Source organism: Phoca vitulina, unplaced genomic scaffold, assembly GCF_004348235.1.
Source record: "Phoca vitulina isolate PV1807 unplaced genomic scaffold, GSC_HSeal_1.0 scaffold1, whole genome shotgun sequence".
NCBI lineage: Eukaryota > Metazoa > Chordata > Mammalia > Carnivora > Phocidae > Phoca > Phoca vitulina.
Window position 1 is genome coordinate 8059373 of NW_022589704.1, and position 25782 is coordinate 8085154.

Consider the following 25782-nt stretch of genomic DNA (forward strand, 5'->3'; position numbering starts at 1 on the left):
TTTTTAAAGATTTTATTTATTTATTTGACAGAGAGAGACACAGTGAGGGAGGGGACCCAAGCAGGGGGAGGGGGAGTGGGAGAAGCAGGCTTCCCGCTGAGCAGGGAGCCTGACGCGGGGCTCGATCTCAGGACCCTGGGATCATGACCTGAGCCGAAGGCAGACGCTTAACGACTGAGCCACCCAGGCGCCCCAAGGGGTACAGTTTCTTCTAACAAAGAGACCAAAATACACCCAGAATCTAGTGTATGGCTCTGTTCTCTTCACCTGTCTGATCATATTCTTTCTTTTTTCTTTTTGTTAACATCTTTAATTTTCATCTTTATAGTTACATTCTATCCTTTCACTGTATTTATTTATTTTTGTATGTATATAAGTTTTTCTTTCTTTACAATTTTGAGATGTAGTTTCTTCTAACAAACCAACCAGAATACACTCAGGATATAGTGTATTGCTCTGTTCTGTTCACCTGTTTATATATATATTTTTTTTTTGGTCTTTTAATTTTCATTTTTACAATTACATTCTATCCTTTCATTGTATTTAATTTTATTTTGTACATATATAAGTTTTTCTTTCTTTAAAATTTTGGGATCTAGTTTTCTAACAAACAGACCAAAATACACACAGGATCCAGTGTATTGCTCTGTTTTTTTCCACCTGTCTGATTATATGCTTTTTTTTTTTTTAATTTTTTTTCAGTTTCAGGTCCCTTCTGATTTGTTTAGTGTATACTTCTCTGGGGTCGTTGTTTCCATTTTAGTATTTTGTTCTCTTATTCATCTATTCTTCTCTGAACAGAATGACAAGACAGGAAAAACCATGTTGGAACTAGAGTTCAGAATAACGATTATAAAAATACTAACTGGGCTTGAAAAAAGCATAGAAGACACTAGAGAATCCCTTTCTGGAGGAATAAAAGAACTAAAATCTAATCAAGTCAAAATAAAAAAGGTATTAATGAGATGCAATAAAAAATGGAGGCTCTAACTGCTAGGATAAATGAGGCAGAAGAGAGAACTAGTGATATAGAAGACCAAATGATGGAGAATAAGGAAGCTGAGAAAAAGAGAGATAAACAACTACTGGATCATGAGGGGAGAATTCAAGAGATAAGTGATACCATAAAGTGGAACAATATGAGAATAACTGGGGTCCCAGAAGAAGAGGAAAGAGAGAGAGGGGCAGAAGGTATATTGAAGCAAATTACAGCACAGAACTTCCCTAATCTGGGGAAGGAAATAGGCATCAAAATCCAAGAGGCACAGAGAACCCCCCTCAAAATCAATAAAAATAGGTGAACACCCCGATATATAATAGTGAAACTTACAAATCTCAGAGACACAGAGATAATCCTGAAAGCAGCTCGGGACAAGAGGTCTGTAACCTACAAGGGTAGAAACATTAGACTGGCAGCAGACCTATCCATGGAGACCTGGCAGGCCAGAAAGGACTGGCATGATATATTCAGGGTGCTAAACAAGAAAAATATGCAGCCAACAATACTTTATCCAGCTAGGATGTCATTCAAAATATAAAGAGTGATAAAAAGCTTTCAGGACAAACAGAAACTAAAAGAATTTGCAAACACCAAACCAGCCCTACAAGAAATATCAAAAGGGGTCCTCTAAGCAAAGAGAGAGCCCCAAAGTAGTAACACAGACCAGAAAGGAACAGAGACAACATACAGTAACAGTCACCTTATAGGCAATACAATGGTACTAAATTCATATCTTTCAATAGTTACCCTGAACATAAATGGACTAAATGCCCCAATCAAAAGACACAGGGTATCAGATTGGATAAAAAAGCAAGATCCATCGATATGCTGTCTGCAAGAGACTCATTTTAGATCCAAAGATGCCTCCAGATTTAAAGTGATGGGGTGGAAAACCATTTATCATGCTAATGGACATCAAAAGAAAGCTGGGGTGGCAATCCTTATATCAGACAAATTAGACTTTAAACCAAAGACTGTAAAAAGAGATGAGGAAGGACACTATATCATAATTAAAGGATAATCATAATCATAATCTTCCAACAAGAAGATCTAATAATTGTACATTTTTATGCCCCTAACATGGGAGCAGCCAATTATATAAGCCAATTAATAACAAAATCAAAGAAACACATTGATAATAGTACAAAAATAGTAGAGGACTTTAACACCCCCTTCACTGCAATGGACAGATCATTGAGGCAGAAGATCTGCAAGGAAATAAGAGCTTTGAATGACACACTGGACCAGATGGACTTCACAGATATATCCAGAACATTCCATCTCAAAGCAACAGAATACATATTCTTCTCAAGTGCATATGGAAAGTGTTCATTTTTCTTAAAAGAAGTAATAGCAAACAGGCTTAGAAAACCACCACTCAAAATTTTCTAGGTAGAGACACTTGGTATAGATAAGACTTAACACTCAAAAGATTAAAGGTGATTACTGTAACAATTCAGTTAAAATTAAAATTAGCATTCCAAATTCACCAAACCTGCCCCGCCAGCACCAAAAATGGGACATTAGACACTCAGCATTTTTTATTGTTTCCAATTACAAACCATGAGAGATCTTTCAGAACAGTTTTTCTGTTCAATTTCCAACCTAACCATGGGCTGACAGCTGTGGCCGGCACACACTGCCAAACCTGACCCGCCCTAGTCCCGGAGGTACCACTACCGTGTTAGCCACAAAGACAGAATCACTGCAGTTGACCTCATGCTGAGCTTCTCAGAGAAATAAGGAAGAGGCAACCACTAAACAGAACGTGAACAACTACAGGGTGGCACATGGTCATCAGTCGCTGCCTTCTGCAATTTATGTAGCAATAGAGTCTCTCCAACTTCCCCAGAATGAAGAGAGCTGTTTGGAAGTCATCCCAACCCATGATCACTGGTCAAAACACATGGAATAAAATATCTCTCTCATAAGCAGGTACACCACCCCCAGACAGCTCAGAGATTTTAAGACGGTAAGATATTGCTATTGTCACATTCCCATCCGAAGAAATCAAGAAGGGCAGGGCCGAGTTGAACCTCAGACAATACACAAATCTCCAGGTATTGCGTCACTGCTCAGCTCTTACTGGATTCATTCAGAAGCCCGTACCTATTGCAGAATCTCTTATTTTAAAGACCATAAACTTGGGAACAACTCAATATTAAAAGTTCAAGTCATCCCATTTAACTACTTTTAAAGGCTAAAGAGTTCAGCTCTTTATTTGAATGTCAAAGACTAGCTCTACCCGCCAAAAAGAATAGAAAAAAAGGAAAATGGATAATGAACCACCCTGGAGGAAATATAATGGGATCTGGGGGTAATCTAACTAAATACTTAGGAGACTTTCAAGCAGGGAGGACAACCCAAGAGCATTCTCTATCAATGGAATAGCTCCCTTTGGACAAAATAAATTCCACAGATGTTCAAAGGGTACCTCCCATGACAAGATGCACAAAAAAGTTATAAAACTTCTTGCACCAACATAATTCAGAATGGAGCCTGTACTTATTGTAAAAAGCCAAGTTTCTATAGCCAGTCCATTTCTCCTCTTTATCCTATCCCCAAACAGGAGAAAAAGGCATCTCAATAATATCAATTTATCTTGGTTTGCTTGAAACTCACATGGTTTTATTCTAACCCTATCTTACTTTTACTGAGAACCTCAGGAGACCAGCAGGTACATATATAAGTGACTTCTCCCATGTATTTTGGCTTTGTCAAAAGAAAATGAAAATCAACTTTCTATCAGCTGAAATTATAATGAACCTAAGTCAGCATTCCCCAAAACAAAGTACTTTTTTAATAACAAAGAAAGTGATGATGAATTCACTGTTCTTAGCCTACTGACGTAAATAGTATTTTAACATAGCAAATGACGTTGTATAAATTCACAACTGTTTTTAGAGTCAGTAAGAACCCAAATAATCATATCTAGTCTATTTTTGTCTCCCCAAAAACTTTATAATTTTTTATAATTCAGAATTTTAAAATTGTAAGGAACGTTAGACAATCTAATCCATCGCTAGTTTTACAAATAAGTAAACTTTTCAATTTCCTATTGTCAGAGGAAAGGCTACATCTTCTTTTCTAACAATTCCTGTTTTTACTCTCCCTGCTAAAGCAGGGGACAGGTAACATTCAGGCCCTGGTTCTGATATTCTACTCCTAGTCCACCAGTGAGCATTTTTCCAGTTCATACCAGTTCACACTTGACATGGACATTAGCTACGTATACTCATAAATCCAGACCAGTGGTGGTTGTGGAATTTATCTACATATAACTTACTGCCTCTACTATCTCCTTCCTCAAGGCTTTCTAGAACGCCTCTAAACACTGAAACTCACCAAAAAACCCACAAAACTAGAATGTAGGATTGTTCCAGTATCTACAACCAAAATTTACAACTGGGCCTTGATGGAGCTTTTATAGTCAGTTCTTAGTTACTTAGAGGTGAATCCTTTAGCATTTTTTCTCCCTCTGAGACAATATTACTACTCCATTAGTGGCCAAATAGAATAAGAGTAAAAATAAGCCAGTCCTAATATCACAACTGTCTAAAAGATTCTTAATAGGACAAGCCAGGAATATAATTTCAAGTAGGAGAACAACTTGGGCTTTTGAAACATCGGTAACTTTTGCTTCTTAACTTCCTTTAACAAGCCGAATTAAACTGTGGCAACACATCATTTGCACCTATAAATAAGATGAATTTAACTTATAGGAACCTAACTAGGCCTAGAGGACCTTTGCTCTGGCCCTTCTCCAGTCACACTCCTCCCCATAGGTAAAGAGTTCTCGGGACCAAATGGATGTGCATCCCTGGGGTAATCAGCCCCAAGCCCACTTCCAAGCCATACACAGGCATCTTCCCCAGGTCTGTCTGCCTGGAGGCAGACCACAGTCACTGGTGGCACCCACTGGACTTGACAGGTGGCTAAAGGGCAGGTATTTCTAAGGCATGTGGACAGAACTTGGACATGTGGGGTAAGATGCTCACATAGGTACATGCAAGGGCCCTCACTGAGTTGGGGGGGGGGGCATGGTGGAGACAGCAAAGAGGGGACAGGGAACCAGGACTGACAAGGGAAGAGGGGCAGGCCAGAGGCAGACCCTCTCCATGTGGCCACACTTCAGGATGGAGCTCCAAGGAGTCTACATTTGAACCTAGGTACACAGAGGTATATTTAAACAAGAAATATATTTTATTTGTCATGAACGTATTTTATCTAACAGTTTGTTAGTTTGATTTATAACTTCTAAATATTTAATATAAAGTACGTGTGCCTCCATTTGTACTCTTGTCTTAGGCCCCACACTTGTCAGGAACCAGCCTACCAGGGATCCAACTTAGGGAAATTCAATACTGTGTACTCAGGGGAGAAAACAAGCAAGCAGTCCAATTTTCAAAATGCTCTATTAGTTCCCTTAACATTCCAGTCAATGACAGCAAACTTCAGTGTACACAGGAGATGGGAGGTTTGTAATGCGCTCAGCTCCCAGGTGTCTTTCAGGATGAACTCCTTACTCCACTGGCTATAATTTTCATGCTTAAAAACCCATGTTTTTCATACACCGGGTCTCTATTATAATTGAGCTCCCTCAACTGGTATGCCAATGAAGAAACAGTTATTCTTTCTAAAGTAGAGAAAATGCTAGTTATGCTGGACTTCCTGAGAGATTATCTGTCTCTAATGTGGCATATTACTAAGAGATTTCCCTGGGTAATTTTTACGATCACTGAATGTGATTTTTGCCTTATGAGCAAAGTCGGGAATCGAACACCATGTAAACTGTGCTTCCACAGAATGATGAACCTGCTCCTGCAGCTAAGTCACTGCCTCAAAGCTGACCCTCAGTTGTACAAAGTACCAGGGTCAGAATATATAGCATGGTCCGTCAATGGAGCAGAACAGGATTCAGAAAGAACAAGGTGACACATCAGTGATACTTTTTATCTAATTCACTAGGTAAGATGCAACTTGAGATACAAATGTGAATCCTTGACTTCTGTAGGGCAAGGGGAAAAAAAGAACTAAACTGAGCTTGAGACTAGGCCTTAAGGTTACTGGAACACCACTACCACCTGGGAAGCACATGACTGAACTTGTATTCTCACTAAACTTGCCATTTAACATCATGAAATATGTTAACTGAAATATATATATGTATTCCATTTCCTCATCAATAAGCTCAAGTTTATTCCTATACTCTCTTCCACTGTTAAATCACCTATAATTCTACAGCTATCCTATTTACGGCAGTCTGGAAAAGTCACGTCAGGAATTTGAGAATATTGCTCTCCTAGCTTTGCACAATCGAGCCTTATCCAGAGACCTCCTGCTAACTAGATGTCAGAGCGAACTTCCCTGAACAGCAGAGAGCCTGGTAAAATGACATGCACAGAAGAAAGGATATAAAGACCCAACGGTGAAGAGCCCTGTACCAAGTCCTATCACCTGCAGAAAAGTGAGAAAGTGAGAAACTCTGACCAAAAGAAAAAAGCATTACACTTTTTTCTTTTGGACAAATTTGCAGATTAGCTCATGCAATAGATCGAAAGTAGATAGCATATTTGTTTGGGAAAGATTAACTTAAATCAGTGGAAAAACCCATAAATCCCTTTCAGCTATAAACCAAGGGCGTCCAGCTCCAAGAACTGGTGGGTGTCTGTGTGGGCTCAGCTGCTGGCCACAGCCCTAGTAACAACTAGTAACAAATACCATCCCCTCCACTTGCAGTGAGAGTGTAAGACTGACAGAAGGGGCTGTTAGCCAAAGGCAAATTTTGCTTATTTAAATTTGAAACAAATCCTTGCCCATCCTCGATTTTACTACTCTGCTTTTTAGTTAGAATATATGATTTCACTTTCAGAGCACATCTAAAAAATTAAATGTGACATTAAGTTTATTATAAAGTTATTGAACTTACCGGGGAAGGAATGAAGGCTTCATGAAACTTCTTTGGATTAATTCTCAATACACCCTTTAAAATAAAAAAATAAAATCTGTGAAAATTTAACTAGTTATCTACCTAGAAGCTTTCCATACATATGTTATTCTCCAATAAAAAGTGTTTGAATTAATTAACAGCTCAATCTAGAAAACAATTTAGGCCTAGGAGAACTACTCATTAAATGCATGAAACATGATTTCTACTGATGTCTGCAACACAGGGTTCCATCAAAAACTGAAAGCCCACACTGGCACCTGGCTGTGAACAGGCAGAGGTGAGAAGGAACAGAGCTTGGCATGGAGTGGGAAAGCAGCAGCTACTGGGATTTTATGTGCCCCCGTATGCTAGGCTTCATACTGAAACCTTTAAGACAAGATTATATGGGGATTACGTCTCACTACATAATGGCCTTTTTTATTCACTGAGACCTTGCTACGCCTGCTTGTTTCTGTGACAATTTTCAAAGTGATACAGGTTGATTTCCAACCTGCATACTTAACCTTGAGAGACCAGATGCATATTTTTTTACTCTGGCCCTTCTGCAGAGCTGAATGAGTCAATAATTCAAAATGGTCCAGAACCAGCTCTTAATGTAAATGGGAATCCTGGCTCCGACAGCCAGGCCACCCAGTCTGCCTTCAACTTCATGTTATTCCAGCACCAAATCAGGGTCTGCTTCTATTTACGCACAGGGGTGCAGGTGGGGGCCGTCTTCAACAACAGTTCAGTATTTTAGGCTCTTGCAGGAAGCTGTAACCCTCCCAAGGTTCCAGCTGCATTTGAAGGCCACTGGAACACATGGAGAGAGGCAGTTATTTTCCTAAGAGCCAGACTCAAAGGGTGGCTTGAGAAAGTGTTTTAAATAACATTTTCCCCCTAAAATGTTGAAAGACTCAAAGATACATTAATTAATAAAATAGGTGAGGGCATAAAATAAAAGAGAAAATAGTTCTCCCCTTCACTGGTGCACCATGTATGCTTAAATTACAAATGTCCACGCAACAGCTTATACTACTGTTAACATCCCAAGTAGACTTAATTCAAAATTTATTGAATACTATATTCAAGACCCTGAGACAATGTGGAGAGAGATGATGACCAAGCTCAGCCCTTGTTTATGAAGTAAAATATGAAGGATGCTGTAAGTGAGGAGACAGCTGACTTTCAACTGGGGGCACTAGGAGAGGCTCCACAGACCGCGTCTGACCTGGTCCTTGATGGAGGAGACAAACTTACCGATAAATCAGAAGGGAAATACAGGCAAAGAACACCATGTAAACAAGAGTGCTTAAGAGGGCAAATACTCTCCTCCCATCATGCTGTAACTCTGCTTAGGGTAAGAGATAGAGGGGGTGGGAGACAAGGCTGGCAAAGCTCTCCGAGGCCAGACCCTTTTCATGAATGTCACTGTAATTTCACTTCTAGAACAGCTGTTTTTCTGTTGGGGGGAGGGAGACAAAAGGCTTATTACATTTATCCTAAACTTTCACCCACTCATTCAACAAAATTTCTTGAAGACTCACATGGCAGGCACTATGCTAAGTGATGGGGACACAATGGCAAGTAATAATAGTCTGCCCTCACAGAGCATAGTGTCTAGTGAAGGGAAGACACTCCAAATAAATCAAGTCCATTCACTCAAGTTAAATTTTTTAAAAATTCATTTTCTCATTCCAGGCATTGCTTTCTGACCTAAGGTTTGTTTTGTTTTTCCCCCTCAGTTGCTATTCTTCTATCATGCCTTCCAGTTCAGTGAATGATTACAACCGCTATACCACAGTATAGAGGTAAGAATGCCTTCTGCTCTCAAAGGACCTTTAAGTACAGAGCATGTAGAGAGTCTAACGCTGGGCTCAAAGGAAAGAGCTTGCTCAGGGCTCTGTCTAAGCTCTATTTAAAAGAATAGATATTAAAGATTCTACTCTTGATCCTCTATCCCAAACATCCTGATATATAAAAGCATACAGGGAAAGACAGAAGCCTTGTTCAAGAAAAACATTTGCAGTTTGAGTGGAGCATACTCTTAAGAAATGGACCTCAGGAATAGACTCCCTTGGGAATGCAAATCGCACTGAGGAAAAAGAAACTCTAACAGAATTCCACAGAAGACCAGAGTCCACCCCACAGCCTGATGAAAGAAGCTGTCAGTAAAGCATGTCAAGAAATGGTCTTTTTTTTTTTTTTTTTAACACAACATAACGGGTTTATATTTAATTTTTAGTACTTCTCATCATGGAGATATTACTAAGTTAATACAAAGGTTTGTTTTTTTTTTAACATTAAATCTCTTCTCCATTTCAATGTCAATATATTTTTTTACATTAAATTACATATTGTATCCATCTTAACATTAGATATTTTTCTTACCCCCCCCAAGAAATAAAAATTTTATTTCTGACTGACTGTATTTGATATCTAAGTACAATATTAAGTTGGGAGTTAACAAACAAAAATCTAATAAAAATATGGAGAAAAGACTCCTCAGTGATGGAGGAACTGGCAGTTTCCTAGGATTCTGGGCAAGGGTTTTCTTCTTCCTATTTCATGCGCTTTGAGAATTCCGAGAAACTATGAAATAATATGTAAATTTCAGTCATCTGACTTCTCTTTCCTCTAACTAGCATATATGAATTATAGACTGCTTTTTCATTGCATTATTTGTTGTGAAGAAAACTTTTTTTTTCCTATTTAACAAATATTAATTTGTTCCCATTTACAGGGAGACAAGAATGGAAAATACCCTATTTCTTGGGAACCTTTAGACATTAAAGCTCAGTTTTTAACCTCAATAACACAAAGGTTTTCCAGGCAAGGTTTGATACCGAAGGCCCATCACAGTCACAACTGTCCATTCCTCTTTCGTGCATATACCCCCAAACAAGCGCAAATGCCTGTAATGCTGAGAGCCACACCTAACAAGAGAGCGACTGCATCTCCAGCTTCTACTCCTTCACCAACAGGCAGCACCAAAAGCAGTGAGATGAGGACCAAGAGCAACTGTGTTGAAACTGAGGTCATGATGTTGGGATCTTCAGGTATCTTGATCTTGAAGGCTGAAGGTTTCAAAAAAAGGATTTATGTATAATTCTACCTGATTTGAAATAGCCACTTCCTGGAGTTCCGGATAGCTGAGGCTAAGAGGTTCCATGTGACAGAGCCTTCCTGGAAGCAGCCAGTAGAGGAATGGCAAAGAGGGGGGTTCTCCAAACTACCAAGAAATGGTCTTTTAATTAAAAGAGACTTCCAGCAAGATTTTGTCTTACTCACCTGCAAAATCCAGGACTTCCATTTCCACATTTTTATGACAATCACCTAATCTACTCCAATCCCTCATCGCTCATCTTCCTCCTCAACCCTTTCCTAGGCCTGGAACTTGATCAGTAAGGCTCCTACATGCTCCACCCTCTTTCTGAATGCTCCTGTGCTCCTTGACTTAACTGAAACCTGGTGGTCCCCTTGATATGATCACTTCCCTTGAAGTGCTCTCAAAGGGAGTCTATTTTATCTCCCCTATCCCATGTGTCTCAAGGACCAGAAGAAGAAGGTTCCCCCAAGCTTCCCCATTGTAACTTTAAAATATTTTTTTTCCTCCATTCTTGATCAAAATCTAGATCCTCTGAAGATCATGTCATTAGCTCCTGCTATACCTCCTCAGTGCTTTCACTTCAAACCTTTCCACTAATGTTTTGACTCGTGGCTCAGTGTCTTCCTCTGCATCGCCATTCCTATAAACACTCATGGAGCTTTGCATCCACGTGGTTGACCAGACAACCCTAGCCGGCCACTCTGGCCACCTTTTCCTCCACCCACCCTAACCACTCTCCCCCATGTTCACTGCTGTCTCTTGGCACCATTGCTAATGATACCAACTCCAAACATGAAAACTCAAATATCACACTTTCTGATCACAATCTTCTATCCTTCCATCTCACTTTAGGTAAAAACCCCACTTCAACAATTCTTTGTCTTCACTAAGACTTCCAACCCATGGACCTCACCACATTTTGTCCCCACACTATGTTTAGTCACTTCCTTGGCCACTTAGTTGCCATGGCCTGTCATTACCTCCTGCCCTTGCAAACCCTGAGTCTTGGGCCACTCTCCCTCTTCTATTCAACTAGCAAGCCCTCACTCTCAGTTAACCCCAACTATCTGCCGTCTCCACGCTCACACCCAAGGAGCTGAATGTTACTGTAGAAAAATACCACACAACGGGGCTAATAAGCCTAACTTGGCAATCACAAACATGTTTTATTTGGCTTACAGGATGTTTGAGAATACTTAAAGCAAAGGAATTTCACACATAAATATGTATTTCCACATTTTCTTTAAAAACCAGCTAACCCTCCATGGCAGCAACCACCTGAGTTGAATAACAAACGCTTCTCTTATAGCAATAAAAAAAAAATCTCAAATAACACTTATATAAGTATACTACATGTTACACGCTGTTTTAAGAGCTTTATATCCATCAACTAATTTAACCCTCAAATCAATCCTATGAGGTAGGTACTACTGTTCTCCCTTTTACCAATGAGAACACCAAGGTGCTGCGAGGTGCCCACCTGTGCACCACATTCAAGCCCAGCAGTCTGGTTCCAGAGTCCTCACTCGTAACTGCCTCGACTGCCTCTGCTTGCCACGGTCATCACCAGGACCTCTTTGCTCATTTATGCCATCTGCTCCCTTCCCCCAGCACCCCAGCACCACCTTCCAGGCCTCTGTCTTCCCTGTCTCGGTTAATGGCAACATCATCCATCTAGTGGCTTGACTCAAAACTTAGGAGTCCTGCTTTATTCCTCCCTTTGCCTCACCTTCACATTTAAGCCATCAGCTTCCTGCCAGTTCTGGCTCCATTGCCGTCCGTTCCCCACCATCTTCCCTGCCACCACCCTTCTCTCCTTGCCCCGTTTACTCTAATGGCCTTCCACATTCTCACCCAGCTTCCACTTGAGTCTATTCACCTCACAACTGCCAGAGAGATGTTTTTAAAGCACAAAATACATCATGCCCTCTCCCTACTGAAACTTTTCAGTTTTAATAAAATCCAACTCTCCAACACAGCCTCGCTGTGGCGGCTGCCTGACTCTCCGGCTTATTCCCGTATCGTCCAACAGCTCCCTTCATGTTCCTCAAAAACACCAAGCCTTTTTTCTGCCTGCCATTCTTCCACTAGCTGGTCTCTCTGCCTATGATGTTCTTTGCCTAATTCTCCTGAGAGCTGGCTCATTTTCACCCTTCAGATCTCAGCTCAGAAATCACCTGCTCAGAGCAGCTAACCACCCCATGTAAAGTGGCTCTCTCTAATTCTTCATTTTTCGTCTTTCTTACTTCCCTAGCAGCGCTCAGCACATGCTGTAATTCCCTCTTTATGTCTTTGGTTGTGTTTGCTCATCTCCCCCAGTGAATCACCTATCTCACTCACTGGTATATCCTGGCACTTAGTAGACAGTCAAGAAACATGAGCTAATTAACGAATGCTACAGAGCTGAAGCTCTCCCACCAGCCCTGCCAGTAATTTTATGAAGATCATCTGTGCCTTCCGAATGGCTGGGCAGTCCACTGTAATGTCACCTCTATTTTTCTCTTTAATTCATACCCAAATGTTCTCCAGCTGATTTCAGTCTTAACAAATGGTGACGGTCCTAGAAACTAACCCATCCTATCCTATCTTCCTGGACTAGGAATTCTTATAAGGTCCGATAAGAACTTTACACCAATATTCTATTTTAGGGGGAACTCTGATATCATGCCTCAGGTGCTCTGGGGCATCAACCTGAGCCACCTTCAGCCAAAGCATCACCTGAGATCAGGAAACCAGCCAATTCTACCATCATACCCATGTTACTGTGGTCATCACCCCAAACCTGAGTCCCCTCCAGGCCTATCCCATACTTTCATTTCTCCCAACACCTCCTATAACAACCTCCTATACTGCATCTATGGAGAAAGGATGTATGTATGATGTGAGAACTTGTCTACAAAAAAAAATGTTTTTTTCAAAATTACATGTACATGATCATGTGTTACTGCTGGTCAGTTCAAACACAGGAAAGAGATTCCTTTGGTCACTATGGATTCCTCATTCCCACATAGGGCAAAACACCAATGAAATGTCAAATTATTGTTCAAAGTATTGAAAACAAAATAAAAGTATTATTCTACTCTTATTTTTAAAATATCTCCTTAATATCTCTCAATAAAAGTTTCTTCTCTGGATGGGGAGAAAAAAAGGGATGTCACAATATACTTAAATTTGAATATAAAAGTTAAGAAATACTTACAAGTGTATCTAATAAGTTTACTTTTCTCCAACAACATCTAAATAGCTTTTCTTGTCTAGCTTTTTATCTTACCCATCAAAGCCTGAACACATAAAGTTCATATCAGAAAGCAGATGGACTCTGTTTCCCTGCCTATGAAAATCTTATTTACAGTGTTGTATATTTCACACGGTGACCTCATATCTGGAACCCATTCCTCTCCCCATCTGCAAAGAACAACTGTTCTCATCTGTGGGGGGAGGCTCTGGCTGCAGAGTCTCATGATGTCACAAGCCAGGAGGAATCACTTACAAACTCCTGGGAAAGAGAGTTGTTATATTGATCAACTTTTTGTTTTGTTTTAATACCAGCAAAGAGTTGCTTCAAAAGTAGAAATTAATAGGAAGGAGCAAAAACTGTATCATTCCAGAATATTTTCCTCATCCTATCTCTATAAATTCTATAACCAAAATTATAAGCAATTTTTCTTCCAAGTTACAACAGAGTTTCCCTCACCCTTCTTCAAAAGACAGTACCCTGATCCTTTATTCACTCAGTAAATAAATATTTATTCAATATAAACTTATTACATATCAATCAAATGTCACACACTGGGCTAATTTGTGGGAATAAGATACAACCCTCCCCACAAGAAAGTGAATGGTCTATTTGAGGAAACATAAATACTAAGAAATGGTAATAAGTTTAGAATAAAGGATAAACAACGAAGTCAGATTCAAGAAAATAGTCATGGCCAATTCTGATTGGAGAATTAAAATAAGGCTTCTCAAAGGGGTAACATTTAGGTAGGGACTTAAAGTTCAAGCACAATTACATCAAGATAATGGGAGAAAACATTCCAAGCACTAGGAACAGTGTGTACAGAGTCATGAAAAAGCAAAGAGCAGAGTTTTTACAGGAAAGGTCTTAAAGATCAGGGTGACTAGAGCAGCATGTACCTGAAGGAGAGTGGCAGGAAATGAAAATGGGAAAAGCACAAAGGGTCCTCATACATGAAACAAGATGAAGGCCAAGAAACTTGTAGATAAAATGGAGCTCAGTAAGTGGATTGAAGGATAAAGAGCAAATGAACGGATTAATGAAGGGACAAATGTCCAAATGCAGCTTCAACTGTCCTAAGAGAGGCCTCGTCAAAGAAATCCAAGAGAAGTTAAAAAAAAAAGGGGGGGGGGCTAATGGTACCTCTAAAATCAGAAAGATCAACTCGTTTGTTAAAAAGTTTTCCATTCAAGAGTCAATAAAAACACTAATGCAAAAAGACATGAGTACCCCATGTTCACTGCATCATTATTTATAATAGACAAGTTATGAAAACAACCTAAATGTCCACTGAAAGAGGAATGGATAAAGAAATTGTGGTATACATACACATACACACACACACACACACACACACACACACAAAATGGAATATTACTCAGCAAAAAAAAAAAAAAAGGATGATATCTTGCCATTTGTGACCACATGGATGGACCTCAAAGACATTATGCTATGTGAAACAGGTCAAACAGAGAAAGACAAATACTGTGGGGTCTCTTATATGTGGAATCTTAAAAAACAAAATAAAAAAACCCTCAGAGATAGACTGGTGGTTGCCAGAGGAGGCGGGGATACAGGGCAAAGGCAGAGGGTAAATGAAGGGGGTCAAAAGTTACAATCAAACAAAAAAAAGAATCTACATTAATCATATGTGCACCTGACCACAGGTAAATACAAAAAGGTGATTAAAAAGGAAAAGAAGATGACAGTATCTGTTCACTGGCTGGATCTTAAGCCAAAACAAATATAGAAGCTGGGCTCTCAGAATGAGAGAAATGAGAGAATGTGTTCAGAACGGAACACAACCAACATTTTCAAGTGAGCCAGGTAACATGGCAATGCCTCTAAATCCAATCCAATAATTATAAAATACACTTAATTCAAAGAATATGTGCCCCTATCTCACTCTCCATCTCATCATCACCTACTTCCTGCCTCATATTTCATGCCTAAGGAGACCAAAGCTGCCTTACTCCACACTGTTTCACAAGTCACGTTTTCATCGGTGCTACAACTCTCTACCTCCTTCTCACACACATATCACTCATGTAATAGGGCCCAACTAGTCGTCCTTCAATAGCCACCAAGAAGTCACCTCCTCCGGGCTCCCAGTTCCCCCCACCACCCTCCCATACAGCCTGCTAACACTTTTATTTGAGCACTTACTGTTTATCCCCAAATCATCCATTCACATGACTGCCTGCCCGCACTGGGCTGGGAGCTCAAAGAACAGAAAACTGGTCCCATCCGCCTTCGTCTCGAGAGCATCCAGGCACCACACTCCCAACCATGAACTGTTCCCGGCTCACAGTAGATGCTCAACAAACTTTTGCTGAGCCAAACCACTGACCTAGCTTGTAAAAGTATTCTGTAAACTATAAAGCATTCAACAAATATTGTCTGGTGCTGTTTAGTGGTTCCTTTTCAAGCCTAGTCTCTATCATTTAGCGTCCACGTGCTCCAGGCAAACTGAACTCTCAATGCTCCTTACAGCCAAACCCTATTGCCCACTTCTGTCTTAGTAGCGCACACTGGTCTCTCCGTCTGTAAAGCTCTTTCTCTTACCTTCACTTGTTCCAACTGTGCCAATTCATGGCCTGGTCCAAATATATCCCTTCCAATAAAACATTCCTAGACAAAAAAAAAAACAAAAAACTCCTAGACAACCCTAACTTTAAGTAATGGCTCCTTCCTCTCAAATCTCAGAGCACTTGGTCTGTCTGTCTTGTGCCGCTTACCACCCCGAACTGCACTGTAGGTGTAGAAGTGGGAAGCCCTGTGCCTGCTCTCACACCATGTCCCTCAAGCACACAATATAGAACAATAAACAGTTTAATGAGCAATAGATTACTTCTGATTCCACATAGTCAAGGAATAGCCACCTCTTATGTTTTAAGCACCTGGATAAGTGTTCCTCTCTTCAAGCCGTCTGAGACATCCTCCTTGGACATGTAGGTTTCAAATATGCTCTTTTTCTTCCCTCGTATGGACTTGTTCTTTGACTTTTTGTCACCTGGCGAAGCACCAACACCATGTGGGCCAACCACAGAGGACACACCTAGAAACATGAGGCAGCAATCAACTCTTTCCTCAACCAAACATCTCTGTATTTTTAAACTGGAGACATTTTACCTTTTTTTTTTTTAATGTAGAAAGACTAATAAAAGAATGAAATGCTCGGATAATGATTTCAAATAGTCACAAAAAGGAAAGAATGAGTAAGGAAACATGAATAAAATGTACAGAGATGAGACTTAAGTTTTAAATCAGCACCACAACATGCACAGAACATAATCTGAATAATGGGTTCAATATGCTTTGCTGCTTATAGACACAAACTTTTTAAAATAGGAATTACTAAAAGATTGTCTCTTTTCTGGAGGAAACCAAACAGCTGTACTCAATATAACAATACATTAAGACAACAAGAAACCACACTTAATTCTAGAATAAATAACATGGAAGAATAACAGGTCACCAAAAGAACTATAGTGCCCCTCAGCCCTAAGATCTGCCCTGCGCCTCCATTCCACCATGACTTCATTTCAGGTCTCCAGTTGCTAGAATAGACTCCATTTTCCTTTTGCTACCTCTGGGGGTCCCCAGGGGCCGGAGGTTCAGCCTGCAGTCAGGATGGCTCATTACTGGTTCCAAGGTCGCCTCTTCTCTCCAGATCCAGAGGGGGCCTCCACTGCTCAGCTCAGAGTTCCTCCTGCCTTGTGTAGCTCAGTCGTCACTAGCTGGAACCAAAGAGAGACAAGTGACTGACGAGCAGTTAACCTGTAACCTCCTCTGTGCTCTCAGAAATGTAGGACGCGCGTGATAAAAACATCAGAGGGGTGGGGGGGGCCTCCTGGGTCCCAGGGTCACTTTCTCCTAGGCAGTTAGACAAGCACACCATCTGTCCTCAGTTTCTTTTCAAGGTATCGCTAGCCTGTTTGTCTGGGCCACTTCAACTAAAAACCTCCACAAACAGGGCAATGAGGCGGGGATGAAAGAGTTCTGCAGTTCCATTCGGCTTCGAAATGGATAAGAGCGGGAGGGAATAGAATTTTGAAAAAAGGTATAAAGATCTGGAATCTCAAGGCTATAATGAAATAGGTACTAAAGTAGGACTCAAAAGATGCAGCACTTACTAAGTTTCATGTCAGACAAATGACGTTCATCTATGAAACCAAGTAAATTAATTCCTTTGCAATCCATCAACAAAACCTAATTCACTGCCACAACCGGATATCCAAAACTATGCAGGGAACCCCAGGTGGTTCACTAGCTTTCAAAAAATGGCAACACTGCAGTTAGACATCTATTTCCCTACTCTTACCTGACATCACTTCAAACCAATCATCTGTCCACAAGCTCAAGGCAGCTGCTTCTAAGGAATATACGGCAGCTGCCTGGATCAGTAGACTGGAATCCAGGGCCCTGGAGCTGGCCCCCGGCCTTCCACCTGGATACTGAACACATCAACACAACTTCTACTTTCTACTCTCAGCTGGCCACCAGCCCAGGGATTCAAGCCTATACTTGCAAATTTCCAAAATCCTGGTGGGCAGGCTTCTTTCCCATAAAATGGATCAAGATGTCATTCTCAACACTAGCTTCCATTTCCTTCAAATTTCCCACACACATCCTTCACTGAAATGACATCATTTTTCTTTAAAGTGAAATTAATACTAACTCAGGAAAAGAGAAGCTACAAAGACAAAGGGTAATAGGCCACTTAGCAATATACAAAGAGATTCAGGGATAAAGTAAAAAAAAAAAAAAAATGCAAGAAGGGAGAGAAACAGATGGTCTTAGATAAACAACGAGGTAATGGGAAGGGCACACAGAGGAGGAGGCCAGACTCTCTGATCGTTGAATTCAGAAGGCATTCATCCACTTATTAATTCAACAAATACTTGGACAATGTACTATACTAGGCACAATGAAGAACACAAAAGCTAATTAGAGTTATAAAAATCATGTTGAAATAACAATACAAGTTGGGAAGTGATAGCACTCGATTTTTTTAAGTATGGGTAAATGTACTTATGATGGAAGAAAGTATCTCTGGGTCAGGAAATCTGAGAGAACTTCAGGAAAGATGTGAAGGAAGAATTGAGAATGTGAGAAAAGAATGCTGCTGGCAAAGGAAACAAAAGTAGAGACACAAACAGAAAAACACAGGCAGGTTCTTACAACATTAATTCCATTTGGAGAGAGTCCAGTATGAAGGGAGGCAGTGGCAAGGAAAATAAAACAAGTTGGAAGGTCTAGAAAACCAGCCCGTTTTTCAAAGGCAGTAGGGAATTTCTGAAGCATGAATGAGCAGAAGAGAAGAACAACAGATCAGAATTGTGTTTCAGGAAAAATGAACCTGGCACAGGATTCAGAGTCATCTGGAATTGAGAAAGCGGCAGCTGCACCTTAGGAAAGAACCAGAACAGACAGGGAGAAAGAAAGGAAGGCCTAAACTAGAGCTGAACAAGCACACACTGAAAAGAAGAAACCCATGACATGGTATTATTACACAGGACAAACTGGCCCCAACTTGGCAGCCAGGCAGATCTGGAATCTCGAGAGCAAGAAGGTGGGAAATGTTCGAGATTTCAAGCAAGGAGACTGGGAGATTATGACATCACTGAGTTAAAGATAATGAATTCCACTTAGGGTGTTCCCTGTCTTTACGTGAACATACACCTCTACATACACCTGTACACATGGAAATGTGCCTCTGTGTGTACCTCTAACCCAAATACTTGGAAACTAGAGCATAACTTAGATAAATTAGCCATCCATTTGCATAAAAATGGTAACCCAGAATTTTCTAGAATGGACAAGACTGCCAAGAAAGGCTAAACTGATACAGAAGGGGCCCAGGACAAAATCTGGGTTAGGGCAACTTTTAGGAAATGCAAAGAAGAAGTAGAAAATATAACAAAGAAGCTAACAAAGATGTAGGAAAAGAACCAACACAGTCAAATGTTAAGAAAACAAGGGAGAAAATAACTTCCAAAGGAGAATGAGTTAATGATCATGCTTGACAACCACTACTGAGTAAGACTGTATTGTAATTTGTATTCATGGCAGCCTTGGGTAAGGTGAAGGGTTGGGGGCAAGCTGCAGCAGGAAAAAGACGATACAAAAACAAAAGCCAGAATTGAAAATGGGTGCTTTGTATCAAGTCCTGATGCAGGCAAGAGCTCAAAACTGCCTGCCAGTTAAGTGAAACGAAGACCAGGATCTCAACTCAAATGTCTCAAGATCAGCTGCATCTCTAACTTTCCTTCACAGCAAATACCCCCCAGTTGATGTGATTCATACCTAACTTGTCTCTCTAGCTCAGGAGGACAAGGAACATTTGGTTGGGTTCATTGTTATAACCCCAGTGACTCCCATAGTACCTGGGGTGGAATATGTGTTCATTATTCACTCCTTAAATGAGTAGATGAGTTTATTTTCATGAATAAGCAGTGAGAACACCTAAGCAGAGCAGGGTCATTCAGAGAAATTACACTAAAAACAAGTCAGCAAAGAACAGGAAAAGAACACAGGACCCAGGAAACAAAGTTGGCAAGAGTCAGCCAAATAGCTAGGCAGAGAATCAGCTTGCCTTTGGGTATCAAAGTACTGGAAGGAGATGGAAAGATTCCAAACAGAGAAGATACAAAGCAGAAGATGAATGAACAAGCAACCTTCCCAGCAACATGGGTCTAAAGGCTCATTAACCCAAGAGAAATCCTGGGCCCCCCTACCTTAACACACTGAAAGGACAAGTCAATTTCTAATCCCCATCAGCTTTCAGAATGAGGGACACTGATGTACTGGTTCCTTGAGAGGGTGTCTTATCATGGAAATAGCTGTATATTTTGAAGAGTTGGGCTGGGGTTAGGATGAACAGGCAGTAATGATTAACAGTGTCCCATGGTACAAAAAGGCAGGAATGAAGCAGAATGGGGGGAAAGGCACTAGACTTGAGAAGGAGTAAATCTGAAGAAATAATCTAGGTGAAAGAAGTGGTGTCTTGAGACCCTTTATACTCCCCAAACCTAGCACAATGCATAGCGCAGAGCAGTTGCTCAAAATTTGAACAAAGGAAGCCTATTTGGAACAGAAATAGCAACAGCTTACAACGAATATCCACTATGAGAAATTTAAGCAGGGCCAGGACTAGTGTGAGGCGAGCCAGGCACCTAGGATGCAAAATTCTTAAAAGCAGAACCATGCAAGTACCAACCCTGCACCCTGCACTTGCAGGACTTTGAGAGAGACTCCTGAAATGTTTATGCCCTAGGCATCTCACTTGCCTTACCCTATATCTCAGCCCTGACAAGAAGCAAGAGCAGATGAAATTTATGAACCTGGGCAGTAAAGAAAACCCAAGGCGATAAAATCAAAAGAAAAGGGCGCCTGGGTGGCTCAGTCATTAAGCGTCTGCCTTCGGCTCAGGTCATGATCCCAGGGTCCTGGGATCGAGCCCCGCATCGGGCTCCCTGCTCTGCGGGAAGCCTGCTTCTCCCTCTCCCACTCCCCCTGCTTGTGTTCCTGCTCTCGCTGTGTCTCTCTCTGTCAAATAAATAAATAAAATCTTAAAAAAAAAAAAAAATCAAAAGAAAAGTTTAAAAAGAGAAAAGGTTGAGCCTATTCAGAAGCTAAGATGGAGCCAATCGAAAGCAAGACATGGTAAAAACAAATGAAAGAACACACTATTGATGGAATAAATTTTTAAAAAGTTTAAAATAAACCTCACTGAAATTAAAGAAATAAACAATTTATACTACAAATAATTGAGAAACACATGAAATAGTCAACAAGTTGTATTAAGACACTACTTAACCAAACGGCCAATACAGTGTACTTTATAACACGTTCTAAAATAAAATTCAGTTTGAGTAAAATTTAAATGTTTAAAAATGAGGGAGACAGGGGCGCCCGGGTGGCTCAGTCGGTTGGGCGTCTGCCTTCAGCTCAGGTCATGTTCTTGGGGTCCCTGCTCAGTGGGGAATCTGCTTCTCCCTCTCCCTCTGCTGCTCCCCCTGCTTGTGCTTTCTCTCGCTCTCTCTTTCCCACTCTCTGTCAAATAAATAAATTAAATCTTTAAAAAAAAACGAGGGAGGCAGAGGGGTGCCTGGGTAGCTCAGTCGGTTAAGCGCCTGACTCTTGATTTTGGCTCAGGTCTCGATCTCAGGGTGGTGAGATCAAGCCCCAAGTCGGGTTCTGCACTGGCCATGGAGTCTGCTTAAGATTCTCTCTCTTCCTCTCCCCCTCCCCCACCACCCACCGCACATACTCACACACACACACATGCTCTCTAAAAAAAGAAAAAATGTGTGTGTGTATGTATGAGAAAGACAGAGAAAGAGATAGAGGAAGAGAGAAGACGGGAAATGATGCCCAGAATGGTTGAATAAGGAATATGATAAATATTATCCCCTAGAACAAAAATAACAATAAAACTGGTTAAAATTATCAAAACCAACTATTTAAGAATCAGGATATTGACCAAAGACATACAAAAAATTGAGAAGTGTTTACTCAAGAAAATCTACTGAATCTTGTTAAGAACAAAGGAAGTGTGTGGTGGCTTAACCTGGAGTTCCCACCATCCCACACACGCTCCCAATCCCTTGGTATGAAAGTCCCACCAGGGCAGAGCAAGCTGTGAAGACTGGCAGCTCCACTTACCAGAAGGAGCTAAATTTCTTTGGAACACAGCAAGAAGAATTCCATGCCCAGGGGCATTTTCAAAAACAATAATGATTCCAGGCACAAAAAAAAATTAGAAGGCCAATATCACAACTAGCCTGAATCTGCAATACTAGTTAGGGCAAGCTACAAATCAGGAAATCAACCAGAAATTTAACAGGGAGAATTAGAAATGAGACAACCAAAGTGGGCCTTGACAAGAATCTACTTTTTCCTGCTATGTGCATGCACAGGACTTTAAACATGCAGGAAAGAAATGAGAAGGCCCTAAAGAGCTACTCATCCCTGGATAAATGTGAGCCTTGCAAATGCAGAAAGCAAAAGCCTGGGCTGACGTGTAAATTGTCTGAACTTGAATGCATTCCCCCAAGTCTCATGAGAACCACTGACAGAGGATGGGGGCCTCACTATTTCAGAGTTTAAACACAGCCTCTGAGAATCATAGGCTGACCATTAAGATATGCTGACCCAAGGGCAACTACAAGAAAGTTAGACTTAAAAATAAAAACAAGAAAGGAAGAACTAGCAGAGACATCGGCATCCACACACTGTGGGAGAAACAGACTCCAAAGAATAAGTCCAGACAAGTCACTACACAAACAAAAAGAACAACCAGCTCCAGGGGAAAAGGAATCAGAATGCCAAATATATTATCAAAAATGTCCAGGTTTCAACAAACGTGCACCCTGTCCCTCAAATAAATAAATGATTTTTTACAAAATAATAAAAAGAAAATTTAAAAAAGAAAAGAGAATATCAATAGACAGAAATTATTGTTTTAAAAAAGTACATTCCAGGGCGCCTGGGTGGCTCAGTCATTAAGCATCTGCCTTCGGCTCAGATCATGATCTCAGGGTCCTGGGATCAAGCCCCGCATAGGGCTCCCTGCTCGGCAGGGGAGAGTCTGCTTCTCCCTCTCCCACTCCCCTGCTTGTGTTCCCTCTCTCGCTGTGTCTCTCTCTGTCAAATAAATAAACAAAATCTTTAAAAAAAAAAAAAAGTACATTCCAAGTTGAAAGACAGAACTATAATGAAAAATTCACTAGAAGAGTTCAATAGCAGATCTGAGTTGGCATAAAAAGAATCAATAAACCTGAAAACAAAAATGATCAATAAGATGATCCAATATAAAAAAAGGAAGAAAAGAAATATGAAGTAAAATTATTTTTTAAAAATCCAATTTAAAAACTTGTGATAAAGAGCCTGGCTCCATTTTTCAATGTTTGACTACCAACCTATTTTAAGCCTTACCTCCCTTTTCCCCTTTGATCCATCTGTACAGCTTGATAAGACAGTCCATATGCCCCCCAACCTTTGGCCCCAGTGGGAAATTCGAATTTCACAAATCCCCAGTCTGCACATAGGAACTTCTCTCCAGTCCCCTAGCCATTATAAAGAACTAACCCACTCCTTCTGCCTCACTCAAGCCAGGCCAGACATGCCTGTACCCACCTTACTCTGCCAAGGAGTCTCTTAGGTGATTAATAAGTTCTCTCTCAAATTCTCCTGTTATATAGGGTGCAATCAATATACATCCTACTAATTGGGAAGGGGTCCATTCTACCTCCAGAAGGTGACCACAGAACAGGAGTGAAAGAGGGCACCTCTTTCCTAACCTTACAGAAAAGAATTATAAGGGAATACAATAAACAACTTTTAGGCCAACGAGATAACTGAGATGAAATGGACAAATTCCTAGAAAGACACAAATTACTGAAGCTGACTTAAGAAAAAATAGAAAATTGGGCGCCTGGGTGGCTCAGTTGGTTAAGCGACTGCCTTCGGCTCAGGTCATGATCCTGGAGTCCCTGGATCGAGTCCCGCATCGGGCTCCCTGCTCGGCGGGGAGCCTGCTTCTCCCTATGACCCTCACCCCTTTCATGTGCTCTCTCTCTCTCTCTCATTCTCTCTGTCTCAAATAAATAAATAAAATCTTTAAAAAAAAAAAAAAAAAAAAAGAAAAAATAGAAAATTTAAATAGATACATAACAAGAAAATTATATTAGTAATTTTAAATCTTCTAATAAAGAAAGCTAAGGTAAATTCTACCAAACATTGAAAGAAAAAATAATAATAATCCCTCAAAAACTCTTCCAGAAAACAGAGAAAATATTTCCCAACTCATTCCACAAGGATAGTTTCCCAATACCAAAGGCAGAAAAAGACATCATAAGAAAAAAAAATGTTTTAACATATAAAATAATTTGGATTTTTAAATTTCTTGTTTTAGTAATTTGCATCTAGAAAGAAATTTATCAATTTCATCTAAAGTTTCCCTTTTTGAGGCAGAATGTTGCTCAAAATACCCTTGTGATTTTCTTAGTACATATAGTAGTGTTGTCCTTTCTGAAATTATGGAAATTTCCGACATCTGCGCTGTCCTGTATGGTAGCCACAAGCCACATGTGTCTTTTGAGCATTTTAAAGAGTTCCTGTCAAGACTGAAACATTTGAATTTCATCTTTATTCTCATAGGAAATTTTTACAGGTTTTAGAATTCTAGATTGTCAGTTATTTTCTCTCAGTAATTTGAAGATACTCCATTGTCTTCTGGCCTTCAATGTTTCTGTTGAAAAGTCAGTCGTTAATCTAATTTTTTATTCTTTGTAAGTGTACTGTTCCCTTTCCCCATCTACAGCAGCTTTTGAAATTTTTCTCTTCATCCTTGGTTTTCTACCAATTTACTACAATATACCAAGGTATGGATTTTTTTTAATCCTGCTTGGTGTAAGCAATAATACTATTATTTGATAGCTTTCATCAGTTATGAAAAGTCTTCAGCCAATCTTGTCCCATAACCCTTCTGCCCCATTCTCTCTAAACACTTTGTATGGAACTTTAATTACACACTTTTGACCTTTCAGTGTCTCTATGTCTTCCTCAATCTCTTCAGTGATTCTTCCACTTCACTAATTATCAGCTCTAATCTTCCATCAAACTCACCCATTAAGTCCCTAATTTCAGTTATTATGCTTTCAAGTCTAGATTTTCCATTTTTTTCTTTTAAAAGTTTCCAGTTCTCTGCTAAAAATGGTAAATCTTGTCCTTTGTCTCTATGAACAAGGTAAGCATAGCTATATTAAAGTTGCTCCTGAAAACTCCAATAACAGAGGCCCAGATGGATCTAATACTATCTTCTGTTGCTTCTATTTGATTTTGTTCATGTTGTTTGATCATTTGTGCCTGATTTTTTTATTATGAACTAGAGTTTATATTTCCAAGATTTCTATAGTGATAATTTGAGGCTTAGCATAATGTTACCATGTTCCAAACAGGACTTTCATTTGCTTCTGCCAAGCACCTGAGACAAACATAATAAATTACCTCAATCTGCTTTCAGTGTTTAAATGCATTCAAAGTAGAGATACAGTTTCTGTGAGGGCCTATCTACATCCACTTCAACCTTACTTGTAGATTGTAGCCCTTCAGGATCCCAATCCCAAATAACAGTGGTTCACCAGGACCACACACTCCCCACATTAGCAGGACCTAAATTCCAATCTCTCTCTCTCTAGCCCTAAGATAATATCAGGTACACTGCTCATTTTTTCAGCTTCTCAGTCTTTCAGCTGATCCCTCTAAAAACTAGTAAGCATCCATAGGAGACAACCCTAAATACTAGCCTTATTTCCTTAAACCTTTATTCTTCCTAGATACTCACTCTCTTATTACCTCTCAAATACCTTCAACAGATTTTTTTTGGTGATGGGTATAAGCCAGCTTTTCTAACTGTTGTCAGAAGAAAGACTGGTTTCCAACTATCTTCTATGCCATAATTGGAAGTGCCAACCTCACTCTTAACTCTCTCATTTTCA

General features: G+C 40.2%; 2 protein-coding genes across 4 annotated transcripts in view; both read right to left on the reverse strand.

Moving 5' to 3' along the window:
- Positions 1-25782, reverse strand: part of DIS3L2 (DIS3 like 3'-5' exoribonuclease 2) — a 346894-nt gene that overhangs the window by 276299 nt on the left and 44813 nt on the right. For 2 of the 3 annotated variants that reach the window (XM_032399039.1, XM_032399109.1), the window contains exons 2-4: positions 16867-17016; positions 16177-16334; positions 6930-6983 (exon numbers count right to left, since the gene is read on the reverse strand). In XM_032399039.1, coding sequence (XP_032254930.1) covers positions 6930-6983; positions 16177-16334; positions 16867-16918 — 264 coding nt within the window. In that variant the 5' untranslated portion in view covers positions 16919-17016. The remainder of the gene's footprint in view (positions 1-6929; positions 6984-16176; positions 16335-16866; positions 17017-25782) is intronic. The other variant, XM_032399177.1, reaches the window with a different exon arrangement.
- On the reverse strand, positions 7006-10713 carry LOC116628892 (small integral membrane protein 30-like). The gene is made up of 2 exons (XM_032399248.1): positions 8190-10713; positions 7006-7742 (listed from the first exon to the last, which is right to left on the reverse strand). The coding sequence occupies exon 1, from the start codon at positions 9969-9971 to the stop codon at positions 9792-9794; it is 180 nt and encodes a 59-aa protein (XP_032255139.1). The 5' UTR covers positions 9972-10713; the 3' UTR covers positions 7006-7742; positions 8190-9791.

What these genes read in the sequence shown, in the direction of transcription:
- LOC116628892 (XM_032399248.1), bottom strand. Translation starts at nt 9,971, where the DNA reads ATGACCTCAGTTTCAACACAGTTGCTCTTGGTCCTCATCTCACTGCTT.